The sequence below is a fragment of the Mytilus californianus genome, unplaced genomic scaffold, assembly GCF_021869535.1.
Source record: "Mytilus californianus isolate M0D057914Y unplaced genomic scaffold, xbMytCali1.0.p SCAF_2, whole genome shotgun sequence".
NCBI lineage: Eukaryota > Metazoa > Mollusca > Bivalvia > Mytilida > Mytilidae > Mytilus > Mytilus californianus.
Genome location: NW_026262668.1, coordinates 38,106,261 through 38,120,059, shown reverse-complemented (window position 1 = coordinate 38,120,059; position 13,799 = coordinate 38,106,261). Strand labels below are relative to the sequence as shown.

Genomic DNA, 13,799 nt, shown 5'->3' with positions numbered 1-13,799 from the left:
GTAAGTATGAAACACTAAATTTCAAGATTTTGCTGCCAAATTTTGAAAATCACATGTCGAAAAGGCCATCAGTTGGCTTTGTGCTTTGGTACTCTGTTCAATGTATGGTTAAGGTCCTGTTAGCATTTGCAAATGATTTAAAAGGAATGTTAATGTAAAAATTGCACTCTAAGAATTGTATACCTGGATCTCCATTTCATTTTTTGCATGGACAATCTATTCAAATTTTAAAGTAAATTTGGATTTTATTAGATAAATACTTACCATCATAAATTCTGAGTGTAACCCCAATTGTGTCATAGGTCAGATGGAAAATCCCGACTAAAAATAAACGTATTCTCACTGGTCCGGACATATACCCCTGTTTGCCCATATTCTCCCATTCAATTTCCTCAAGACAGAAACGTAGGGAAAGGGGATGAAGGGGAGGTGGGTGGGACCTATAATTTATGATGGTAAGTATTTATCTAATAAAATCCAAATTTACTTTAAAATTTGAATATTTTATAGCTATAAATACGTTACCATCATAAATTCTGAGTAACAGAATCTAACGTAAAGCTGAATCCCCTGTAACAGAAGAAACAGGAGGAAAGTTCAATCTTTGTGCTGAAACTATAGGTCCAAGAGAGTATAAACTCTCGGCAAAAGTAGCCATAGATTGGAGGTAATGAGATATAAAAGAGTTCTCATTTCTCCAGAAACCTGCAGACAGTACCTCTTCTAAAGATGCACTGTTAAACAGAGCCCAGGATGTAGAGATACCCCTAACATCATGAGCTTTAACATTAAAACTATTTAAAAGTTCTGACTTAGAAGAACCATAAGCTAAAGATATGCATTTGCATATCCAAGTAGAAATAGTTTTAACAGAAAGATCTGAGATTCCTTTTTTAATAGGAATAAAGAGTCTTGAGTTAGAAACAGAACGTAAACTACTCGTTCTATCCAGATAAATAGAAAGGATTCTTACTGGACATAAAAGTACAGAAATAGAATCGCTAGGGAGTGCAGGAATCACGACTGATTCTGCACCCTTATCTGGAATCTGATTCTTTGCCAAAAAAGCAGGATCCGTTAAAAGAGTAACAGAAGATTTATCCCTGTTAAATCGAAGGCAAGCATCAGAAATAGAGAAGGCATGGATTTCACTCCTTCTCCGTCCAGAAGCCAAAGCTAAAAGAAAACAGCATTTATAGGAAAGAAACCTTAAATCTATTGTTTCTGCTGGTTCAAAAGGAGGAAGTTTTAAAAAGGATAAAACTAGTCCAAGGTCCCACTTAGGAACTAAAGTTTTTTGTCTTGGTCTTTCAAGACTAAAACTACGAACCAAAAGAGAAATATGCTCATTGTTTCCAAAATCTGGGCCACCAGAAATATGAATAGTTCTTGAAATAGCTGATCTATATCCCTTAATAGTAGAGGGACATAATCCTTTGGATTCAAAAAGAAAAACTAGAAAGTCTGCTAATTGTTGTACAGTGACTTGGAAAGGATCAATTTCCCGCTCACTACACCAATCTGAGAAGATTGACCATTTTGCATCATAGACAATGCTAGTGGAGTCTCTGACAGACTTTGTGAGATGCTTGGTTGCTCCTTCAGAAAAACCTCTCTTTCTGAGGCTAACCCTGAGAGAAGCCAGGCGTGTAGATGAAGTTTTTCTGGATTTTGATAAAGAACCTTGCCCTTGATTTGAGACAGAAGGTCTGGTCTCAGAGATAGAACTAGAGGACAAGCACATGATAGGCGCAGAAGGTCTGGAAACCAAGACTGTTTCGGCTATGCTGGAGCAATAACTATGATCTTGCAATTTTCCCCTGCTATTTCCTGAAGTACTGGGGAGAGAAACCTGAAAGGAGGGAAGGCGTACCCGAACATTCCTTTCCAAGATAGGCTCATTGCGTCTACCGCAAAAGATTTTGGATCTGGAACCGGAGACACAAATGTTAGAAGTTTGTGATTGAGACTGGTCGCAAACAGATCTATCTGAGGTGACCCCCAATGAAGAGTCACAGCTTTGAAAACTACTTGAAGTAGTTCCCACTCCGTGTTTACTGGAGCAAGGGATCTGGATAGAGTGTCGGCTAGAATATTGAGGTGCCCCGCAATATGTCTCACCACTAGATGAACCTGGAGTTGAAAACACAGAAGGAGAATGTCTCTGGCTATCTGATAAAGAGAAGGTGAATGAGTTCCTCCCTGATTCTTGAGATAAGGGCAGACTGGTTCTTTAGAGACATTTGGAAATGATTCAGTGCAAACAGAACTGCTTTCATTTCCAATACATTGATATGCTCTTCCAAAAGATCTGGATTCCAGACTCCCGAGATTGTAAGCCCCTCCAGATATGCTCCCCAACCGAGGGTGGAGGCATCTGTGAATAATGTTAGACTGGGAACTTGAGGGGACAGACATAGGCCCCTCATTACATTTTCCCGTACTAACCACCATTGAAGGTGTGGAAATAAAGGCTGAGTGATTGGAATCAATGCTTCCCATTCTTGTGAAGCTGGAATCCATAACTTGTGCAGATAAAACTGAAGCGGACGAATGTGAAGTCGTCCCAATGGAATTACATCTGCCAGTGAGTTCAATAGACCCAGAAGTTGCAAGAATTGACGTGCTGTGACTGATTGAACCGTCAGGAATAAATGTATTTTCTGACATAGTTTTGTAAATTTTTCCTCTGGTGGGAGGACTAGGCCTACACTGGTTAGGAAATGTTCTCCCAGGAAAACAAAGTCTTGAGAAGGAATTATCTCTGACTTTTTCCAAGAGATTAGGAAGCCTAGGGACAGAAAACAATTGATGACCAAATCTGTCTGAACCCTCAATTTGATTGGGCAAAATTCCTTGAGAAGGGAATCGTCCAGGTAGGAATGAATCTGAATAGACAGGGAATGTAGGTGAGCTATAGCTGCCTGCATGATTTTGGTAAAAGCCAAAGGGGCTGTAAACAGGCCAAAAGGGAGAGCCTTGAACTGGAAAACTTTGTTGTTCCAAACGAAGCGAAGGTATTTCCTGTAAGTATGGGAAATGGGAATGTGGAAATAAGCATCTGAAAGATCCAGAGAAGTAGTCCACATTCCTGGAAGGATTGAAGCCCTGATTGATCTGTTGGTTTCCATTTTGAAATGGGGAACAATAAGAAAGTTGTTCAGAATAGATAGGTCTATGACCGGCCTCATTCCTCCAGTCTTCTTTGGAACCAGAAAAAGACGGGAATAAAATCCCGGAGACAGAGTTAAGAGCGACACCTCCTCTATTGCAGATTTTTGTAACATTGTGTCCACTTCTACTGATAGAAGTTGATACTTGACTGGGTCTTGAGTATGAGACAAACTTATCGGAACTGCAGACAGAGGAGGTGGGTTCTTGAACTGAAGTGTTAATCCCCCTCGAATTATTGACAGCACATAACAGTCTGAGGTAATTTTCTTCCACTGATTTAGGAAAAAACTTAACCTCCCCCCTACTGGTATTGATTTTTGAGGAACTTGTTGTAAATTTTCCCCTGGGGAAGCTGTCAATAACGTACGAGGGGGCAAGAACCTAGGTACTAGACCCAGGTTTCTTGGGACCCTTAAAACCACCAGAAGGCTTACCTGAGTTTTTTCCGGAGTTATTGGGTTTGTTCTGCGGTTTGCCGTAGTTATTCTTCCTTTTCTTAGCAGAAGAAGGAGGACCACCTGAAGCAGAAGTACTAGTAGAACTAGATGTAGCATTAACCGACCTCTTGCCATTAGTAACTTGTACACTAACTTTGACTGGAGGAGGGTTTTTGCTGAGTTCCTCTTGAACCCGCTGTAAGGGTAAACCAAACATCTTGTCAGTAAGTGGAGATTTCAGTAAAGAATCTTTCAAAGGCTCAGCAACAGAAATGTTTTCAAGAAACTCTGCTCTTTTAGATAGGGTGCAATTAGCAATAGAACCCATTAAAAGCAACTGAGATGAACCTAGAGCTTTATCCAGTTGAAGTAAGAAGGATCGTACTTCTGCTGGAACAACCGAATCTTCGCTGTTAAGCAAATGTCCGGTTGCAGCTAGAAAATGTTCGGCTGTGCCAAGAACTTGAGAAGCACTACGAAGGAGATTCTCAGTCTTTGACCAAACAGGTTGAGTGAGACAAAGACCATCTACTGGCTTTTTTCCCAATAAGGATGACATAGATTTGTCACAACTGGGAACAAGTCTACCCAGTGAAGAATCAAAGATATCAAAATCCTTGTACTTAACCTGATCAGAAAAGGATGACATTCCAAATCCAGAGATATTGTTATTAGCAACCTTTTCACTAGCAGAATTAGCGATACCTTCATTAATAAATTGTAAAGCAAATGCCATATGGCCAGATTCAGGAAAAGAATTGTGAGAAGTCACAGTATCCTGAGAAATACCACAGGAAGCTTCAAAAGTTGAAGAAGGTTTTTTCGGCTTGGAAGGAGAGGCAAAAGGGATATGTGCTTCATCCCTCATCAAGGTATACACCTTATCCCTAAGATCCTTCAAGGATGGAGGATCCTCAGTCTCCTTGGTGGGAGGTTGTTGAGCTGACTTAGAAGAAGGCTCAGGGGCCGTCTTCGATACCTTGGGAGAAGAAGAACTTTCAACATCCTCATCAGTGAGGAAAGCCCTTTCATGACTCCCAGGGGAAACAGAAAGCTCGTCATCCTCCCTCTCATCACATTCTACAGACTTAGCTGGAGAAGGTTGATGAGAAGAAACTCTATTCTCCAGTAGAGACATACGACTGGATAGAGTACTAAATTCAGCCTTGAAAGACTCACCAAAGTCCAAAAGCAACTTCTGAAAACCATCCAAAGATGATGCATGATCAGAACCCTGAGTACCATGAGAAGAGCTAGAAGATTGAGCTCGAGAGTCAGGTACGGTGGTAGAAGGAGCTACTGCAGGAGTCAAAGATACTGCTACGGGTGGAGCAGGAGCTAAAGGTGGTGCAGTAGCTACCCCAGAAGGGGGACCATAGAAATTGTCCCTATAAGGCCAAAAACCAGGTTGGTTTGGCATAAACCCACCATAAGGGTAAGACTGTGGCCAAGGTGGCTGAGACCATGAGGGTAAAGGTTGTGTGCCCGAGTTGGGAAGCATATACCCACAATAGGATAATGGGGGTCTAGAACCTGGCAAGTTCAAGCCCATAGCTGTACCTGGGACAGAACTAATAGTACCCGATGAATTAACAGGCCTAGATAAAGTATGAGTCACCGAAGTTGACGTAGGTACCCCCCCAAAATGCATGGCGGAACCTTGTGAAAGGGTCGGATAGGTAGCATTACCAGACACCGTTGTCGAAACTCCGGTCATAGTACTGGTAGTTTGGGGGGGACTTAAAGGTAGTGACCCATCTAAGAGATAGTCCGAACCAGGAATATTTACATACGGACTATTCAAATTAAAGTCCATAATAAAATTTACTTTAGTCAAAAAAACACAAATAATTTGTTTAGAAATTCAAACTAAACAAGGGAATAAATTTCCAATAATATACACAATATGAAAAGCAATTAAGCTATTCAAAAACTTTACAAACAACTAAACACTTCTCTGTTGAATCTGTATATATTTGCACGTGTGACCGATGTCGCAGATGGAAATTGAATGGGAGAATATGGGCAAACAGGGGTATATGTCCGGACCAGTGAGAGTACGTTTATTTTTAGTCGGGATTTTCCATCTGACCTATGACGCAATTGGGGTTACACTCAGAATTTATGATGGTAACGTATTTAAAGCTATAAAATTGGTTAAGTTGTATGAAGAAGTCTATATTTAAGCAAACTAATTAAAATACATATCCTGTTTGGACAAAGAATCTACATTAATCAGATTGATAGCAGCTATAATCATCGAGGAATGATCCTTTGTCAGTTGATGTATCATATTTAATGATTGAGGCTTACACTAAAATTAAAAGAATTGGCCTGCATTATAAGGGCTGTTCCAGAAAATACTATGTCCCCCGCAGGGAAGGCAATTTTTTTTAATTTTATGTGGGTGGTTGTATTTGAAATACCAAAATGCAGAGGGAGTGTTGTTCTAATTTATTTTTATTTCTGTGGGTGGTGGGGGTTAAAAAAAAAGTGCTGTCCCGGGGGGGGGGGGGGGACAAAGTATTTTCTGGAACAGCCCTAAGCATGTTGACTTATTTAAGTATAACATTAGGGTCCAGTTCTAAGGAAATACAAATCATCTAGGAATATTTTTTTGTCTCTTGATGCATGGTCCTTCATAAAATTCTTCATTTCATTCTGTTCAAATATAACATGGCCCTCAAAGTTAATCTTTACGTCTGATTGGGGGATTTCGAGTTATCTTTTCGGAAATTATATTTGGAAATATTTTAAAACATTCAGAGATTGATGATTGGAAGACCTACCAAATTTTGTCATTTAATGTTGATTGGGTGGCAAACATGGTGGGGATTGGTGGCACATAATTCCTATAGAACTCCCATTGAAAATCACATTATCATAATTTTCTTTGGAATTTTTTGTCCAAATAGAACATAAATTTTTATTGATGCTACAAGACGAAATAGTTTGAAAGTTTAAGGGATTGATGATTGGAAGATCCTCTACAAAAAATCCTCATTCAACCTCAATGGGGGCAAAAATAAGGCAGAATTGTTGGTATGCTGTTCCAATTAAACCTTAATTAAGGTAAATCATATTTTTCATCGTCTTCTCTTAAACAAGATTGTCATTTTAACCAGCTTTGGCAGGAATGATATATACCTCATTTGGTTTTGAACCAATGACAAATATGGCACAAATGGCAATCTTTGATTCTAATTGGCCAATCAAAAAAAAAATCATCTTCTCAACCTGTTTGGCAAATGTTTTGAAACTTTATAGGATTGATTATTTGAATTAAGCATCCTCATTCATTGTTGAATTGGTGGTTTTTTGTAACTTTTGAAACCCTAAGGACATCAATTGTTCACAGTCTCAAAATTTTGGGTCAAGTGTTGCAGATTCCCAAAAACATTAAGAAGAAATAAGAAGATGTGGTATGAGTGCCAATGAGACAACTCTCTTGTCTTGGCTCACACTGAACAGGAAGGTCTATACTTAAAATTTGAAGTATACTGAATTATCATGATTATGAAATAATCCTGGGGGAAATATAAGCTTGTAGTTAAAGCCTCTGTGTAAACATACCTACATAAGCACTTAATCATGATTGATGGTTGCATCCAAAGCCAGTCTATAGAAACATTGCTGTGAATATAACAGTGTAAAAAGCAGACCCACAAAGTGATATAATCCCCCTCCTCAATTACCATCACTATTTTAAAAATTTCTTTTCTATAAACTTGATATTTGCAGTTTGAATGTTATTTTTTGGATCTGAATTAACGTCTATTTTTTTAACAAGTTTAAATGCCATGTTTCCAATGTATTTAAATGACTGCTTATGTGGTATTTTATTTTACAGACATGTAACAAAGAGATTTTACTTGGATTACAGAATAAGTTCATGGTTGCTTTACCAGAAATGTTTAAAGCTTTCAATGTAAGTAGTTATTATACACCACCATTGTAATTTAACCAAAGTTCATTATTTGTTCAATCAATGTAAATAATAAAAAAATCAAACTTTTGCATGGATGAGAACATGTGATGAGCTAACATATATATTAAATATAAGTAATAAGTCGAGAAAGGTTCTGATTTAAGATTTCCTTAGTTAAGTAAAGACAATTTTATGCGTAGGACTTGAGAATTTCACTTATCAATGGAAATTATTAGTAAAATCTAAGTTTAAGGAACACTTACAGCTCTTTTCATAATGCTAGCAAGGCAAAGGTTGGTTTGGCTTGCTTGCTTTGTTTGTATCAATGTTTGCTCAAGCATTGTAATTAAGATTGACATCTGAAAACAACATAAAAAGGAGCATTTAAACTTGTATACATTATATTTAAATTTGATTGGACATTATCAAATAATCAAATTTACCTTTACACAGATTTAACTCCTCCTACTTATATTGTTTGCAGATGTCAATCTTAATTACAATGCTTGAGCAAACATTGATACAAACAAAGCAAGCAAGCCAAACAAACCTTTGTCTTGCTAGCATTATGAAAAGAGCTGTAATATAAGATTTTTTATGCATACAGGCCCTGGATCCTACTAGAAATATAGTACAATCCAGAATCAACCTAGAAAAAATCTGGATATCCCTATATTAGAATTCTGATTTGCACTGGATTTTCATTAATTTTAAATCAGAATTCCAATTTCTACTCGTAGATATTGGAATTCCAATTTGTACTAGGAGGATTCTGGATCCTACTGAATTTCAACTTGTACTACAACATATGTACCAATTTCATAAGTCATAAAATGATACAAACCCAATAAAGCATGAAAAGTCACAAGATAATTTGAACAAAAGCTAACTATAAACCAGTAATTATATGCATGTTTCACCGATTTCTGGCTGAAATACCCTATTGGTGCAATTTGATGATGATAGTTATAGTGTTCTTTTATTTGTCTTTGTAAATTATAAACCTTTAATGTTGAGTCTAATTTTGGTAATATCCTTTTTGCGTGGCTCGGTACTTATACATCCCACCATTGTGTTATTGTGCTATGGTCATTTATATGTATTCTTGTCTTTCATTTTTGCTTATGTGCTTTGTCTATATGGCATTTTGTTATTCTTTGCTGACATATTTGTTTGTTTTTATAGTGATGAAGATTATAACACAATGTTGACTGCTGTACCCCTATTTTTGTACTCGTAGATATTTTTACCTATTATGTCTGTCTGTTTTGTTCACACATTGTTGTCAAGATAATTGTTTTTTTATGTGAGGTTTAGCTAGCTATAAAACCAAGTTTAATCCACCATTTTCTACACAAGGAAATGCCTGTACCAGTCAGGAATATGACAGTTGTTTTCCATTTGTTTGATGTGTTTGAGCTTTTGATTTTGCGATTTGATAAGGGACTCTCCGTTTTGAATTTTCTTTGGAGTTCAGTATTTTTGTTATTTTACTTTTGACACCAACATAGTTTTACTTAAAATAATTTCTGTAACATAACTAACAACAAATTTGACTAATTTTTATTGTAATGGGGATAATTTCTGAAATTTGAATTTCTCATGCTTTTCAGGTGGTTTTTGTGTTGCTCAGTCTTTAGTTTTCTATGTTGTGTTTTGTATACTATTGTTTGTCTTGATATCATTTTTCCTTTTTTGCCATGGCATTGTCAATATAAGGAGATGTGGTATGATTGCCAATGAGACAACTATCCACCAAAATTAGTCAGTTTGTTTTTGACTTATGAGTTTGAATATCACTTACATGTAAGTACTTTCTTTCGTCTCATTTCTACAGTAATAGAATCAAAACCACTAATTCATAGCCCCATTGATTTCTATGTTAAATTCTGCAATTTCAAGCATTCATATAGCTATTTTGCCTTAAGTTCAAATGAAGCGACAGGCTTTTTATGTCAAAACTATACCTTATCCTGACTTGTGTTGAAAAATTCAACTCACCTTTATGAATATGCAGCTTTGAGCATTCCTGATGAAGGTAAATCCAGAAAAGCGCTTCAAACTCAAGGAATTTATAAAGTTTTGTTTTCATTCTTTAATTGCATACAAGAGAGCACTGGTTCTTGGAAGTTTTGTAGTACAAAATCAGATACTTCTGATCAAAGCAACAGGGCAAATATGCCTTATTTTAATTCCTTATTTTATTATCCAAACGAAACTCAACAAAGGTTCCATAGTGATCCCAAGTCCTTAAGCTTTCATTTGATACCAAAATTACCCAAGTATTTTACTAACTGACAAAGTTTCAGCTAGGGATAGGAACATTTTTGTTTAATTATGTACTTAGTTTGTTTAAAGTATGTAGTAATTTATTGTATGCTCTTTCTGACCATGCTGGAATTAGTGGTTCTATGCCATAAAAGATGATTTTTATGGCCCCACAACAAAGTTGTTGGGCCATATATAGCATGTATAGTTTTACCCTTATCCGCCATTCCGTCATTCCGCAAAGAAAAGTTATACAGACTCTTCTTCTAAATGACTTCACATATTGAGCTGATGTTTAGTATGTGAGTCTACTATGATGAGTTATAGATCGAGTTTAAGTTTGGTTCCCATCCACTGATTTTTGCCGAAATTACTGGACTTTGAAAATTTCATGAAAATAGCAGTTATAAGGACTTTTTTCCTAAATGCCTTTACATCTTGAGCTGATTTTTAGTATGCGAGTCCACTATGATGAGTTACAGATCAAATTTACGTTTGGCTCCGCTATATTGATTTTTGCTGAAAATAATGGTTATACAGACTTTCATTTTCAAATTTCCACTCCTAAAAATGGCTTCAAGCTTGTGTGAGCGGGGCCATTCATGTCGTTCCAACACATCTAGTTGTTTACTAACTTTTGAGTTTTTGCCTATTATAATTTATTTCAATTTTTGACGAGTGAGGTCTTAGGAGCCTCTTGTTGGTAAATACTATATATAGAGAGAAACTGTAAACAGTTAAAATGATCAACTAATTAAGATTTATTAAAAAGTAGTATGACCAAAGTCGTCAGTTGGATCCTTTTAGAATTTATTGACAATTTGATATTATTGATATTGTCGCTTGCTTGTTCTACAGGAGTTTTTTTCCCTTATTCACAATTTTAACCCATGTTTTTTATGGTTTTTTATCGAGCCTGCGACAAAAGAAAGCTCGACATAGGGATAGTGATCCGGCAGCGGCGTTAGCTAACTTCTTAAAAGCTTTATATTTTAGAAGCTAGAAGACCTGGATGCTTCATACTTTGTATATAGATGCCTTATGTTACAAAGTTTCCGTCTGTCATATGTCCATTGTCCTTGACCTCATTTTCATGGTTCAGTGACTACTTGAAAAAAAAGTCAACATTTTTTGTAATGTTAATTTCTTTCTTGTTATGAGTAATAGGATAACTATATTTAGTATGTGCGTACCTTGCAAGGTCCTCATGCCCATCAGACAATTTTTATTTGACCTCGACCTCATTTCATGGATCAGTGAACAAGGTTAAGTTTTCGTGGTCAAGTCCATATATCAGATACTATATACAGCAGGTCTACTATATTTGGTATATGGAATGATTGTAAGGTGTACATGTCCAACTGGTAGGTGTCATCTGACCTTGACCTCATTTTCATGGTTCAGTGGTCAAAGTTAAGTTTTTGAGTTTTGGTCTGTTTTTCTAATACTATAGGCAATAGGTCAACTATATTTGGTGTATGGAAATATTTTATGATGTACATGTCAGTCTCGCAGGTTTTATTTGACCTTGATCTCATTTTCACGGTTCATTTCTCAGTGTTAAGTTTTTGTGTTTTGGTCTGTTTTTCTTCAACTATAAGCAATAGATCAACTATATTTGTTGTATGGAAGGATTGTAAGGTGTATATGTCTGTCTGGCAGGTATCATCTGACCTTGACCTCATTTTCATTGTTCATTGGTCAATGTTAAGTTTTCATGGTTAAGTTTGTTTCTTAAATACTATAAGCAATAGGTCAACTATATTTAATGCATACATTGATTGTAAGGTGTACATGTCTGTCTGGCATGGTTCATCTGACCTTGACCTCATTTTCATGGTTCATTGGTCAATGTTAAGTTTTCTTGGTTAAGACTGTTTTTAGAAACTATAAGCAATAGGTCAACTATGTTTGGTTTATTGAATGATTGTAAGGTGTACATGTATTTCTCATTTGGTTTATCTGACCTTGACCTCATTTTCTTGGATCATGTTAATTTTATGTGTTACTTGTAGTAAAGCTTTATATTTAGGACTATCAACATAAAATCAATGGTTCGTAAAGAAGGCGAGACATTTCAGTGTGTGCACTCTTGTGTTTCCATTTTTATGCCCCACCTACGATAGTAGAGGGGCATTTTGTTTTTCGGTCTGTGTGTCCGTTCGTTCGTTCGTTTGTCCGTCTGTCCCGCTTCAGGTTAAAGTTTTTGGTCAAGGAAGTTTTTGATGAAGTTGAAGTCCAATCAACTTGATACGTAGTAAACTATTCCCTATGATATGCTCTTTCCAATATTAATGCCAAATTAGAGTTTTGACCCCAATTTCACAGTCCACTGAACATAGAAAATGATAGTGTGAGTGGGGCATCTGTGTACTATGGACACATTCTTGTTGTCTATTATTTTATAATTTAATTTTGGATGTAACGCGTCTTCTGATTGGCTGAAGTTGTTTTGTTTATCAGCTCATAGACATAATTTTGTCATGTGACCGTGACGTCATGAACGTTTTTTCATGGTTTACTCCGGTTTAAAATGGTATTTAGAATTAAATTATAAGAAATGACTGTAATATTTTTTCTGTCTATTCAAAATAACATAAAAAATGTGGTGCACACTTTAAAATAACACGCTACACAGGTTATTCAGTGTGCACCACATTTTTGATGTTATTTCTTCATAGACTGAAAAAATATTACAGTCATTCCTTAAGAAAACTAAAAAAGAAAGACAAAAAATTTGTTTATCAAAAAAAAAATCATGGAAGATTTTAAACCACACAGTTTCATTTCAGCATAATATTTACTGCATTGTATCAGTTATATGGGAAAATGCCATGTGAGTTTATTAAATATATTGAAAAAATTGTAACAACTTTGTATCATGAATTGCATTTTTAAAGAATAAATATCTTTTAACATATCACCTCTGAACTTGATTGGTTTCAGAATAGTCTTTTTACATTTGAGATATTTGTTGTAAATTGTTCCAATAAACTTTTTATATTTTTAGGATTCACAGATATTGACATCGCTGATTATGATAGCGGGTAATCTGCCCTCTAAATCTGTACCTAGTGTCAGGTAACTATAGTCTTAAGTTATTGAAAGTTATCCTGGATATCAGCCATCTTTAGGGTTTTTCTAGGGAAGGTAACAGATGTTCAGAAGACACAGTATAAATCAGTGTAATGTATATCTTTTTGACTGTGGTTGAAGGAAGGCAACTAGCAATCGTTAAAAATATGAAAAAAAAAATAAAAAGCAAAGGCTGTGTAAAGAAGTGCGGCCAAATTTGCTGATTTGTTTTGGGATTACTTAGCCAGAGGGAGCTGCATTGGTAGTTTTTGAAAGCATTTTACTTGCACATGTTGCAAGTGCATATCTTAGTACCAACTAGTTTAAGATATATGTAGGTCTGCCTAAAAAATATTTGAGTCATATTTTACTGATAAATGGACTTGCTTTTTACAGGCAAGATAACACTTTTAGAACTGATATCAGCAATTGCAGATGAGGGACAGGGTTCTGAGAAACCCTTTGCACATTTTTATCATGAAGGAATTTCAGTTTGATAATTCATTTGTAAATCTTTTCATGTTCAAAATTATTTTTATCAATGCTTCAATGTCTTACATATTGCAAGTAAAGAGTAACTGCAACAATTTTGAAAATATACAGAAATCTTCTATTTATAGTCGAAGTTGCCTGTCAAAATTGAGGAAAATGGAAGAAAATAAAACTGAAGACTATGGGTGCTTTTTAGAGGTCATGTGTAACTGGGGGAAAATTGAAGATGTTTTTGAAATGGTGGATGAATGGATAAAAGCATCAATGCCTAAAGCAGTGAAGAACATTTTGGCATCTTATGCTACAGTAAAATATTTATTATTTGTAGTTTCCCAGTAGTTCAAATTTCAATAAACAGCTATTGCCATCATTAAGCATTCCCTCATCCTCAATTTTTGTATCCCTTCGAGTATAAAAAGTGTGAC

At 35.9% G+C, this 13,799-nt stretch overlaps 1 protein-coding gene across 1 annotated transcript in view; it reads left to right on the top strand.

The window, feature by feature from the left end:
• LOC127727917 (condensin-2 complex subunit G2-like) overlaps positions 1–13,799 on the top strand; it is a 96,627-nt gene that overhangs the window by 51,144 nt on the left and 31,684 nt on the right. Inside the window, exons 17-19 of the mRNA XM_052235067.1 lie at positions 7,462–7,539; positions 12,818–12,888; positions 13,503–13,680. Of these exons, the coding sequence (XP_052091027.1) occupies positions 7,462–7,539; positions 12,818–12,888; positions 13,503–13,680 (327 nt within the window). The remainder of the gene's footprint in view (positions 1–7,461; positions 7,540–12,817; positions 12,889–13,502; positions 13,681–13,799) is intronic.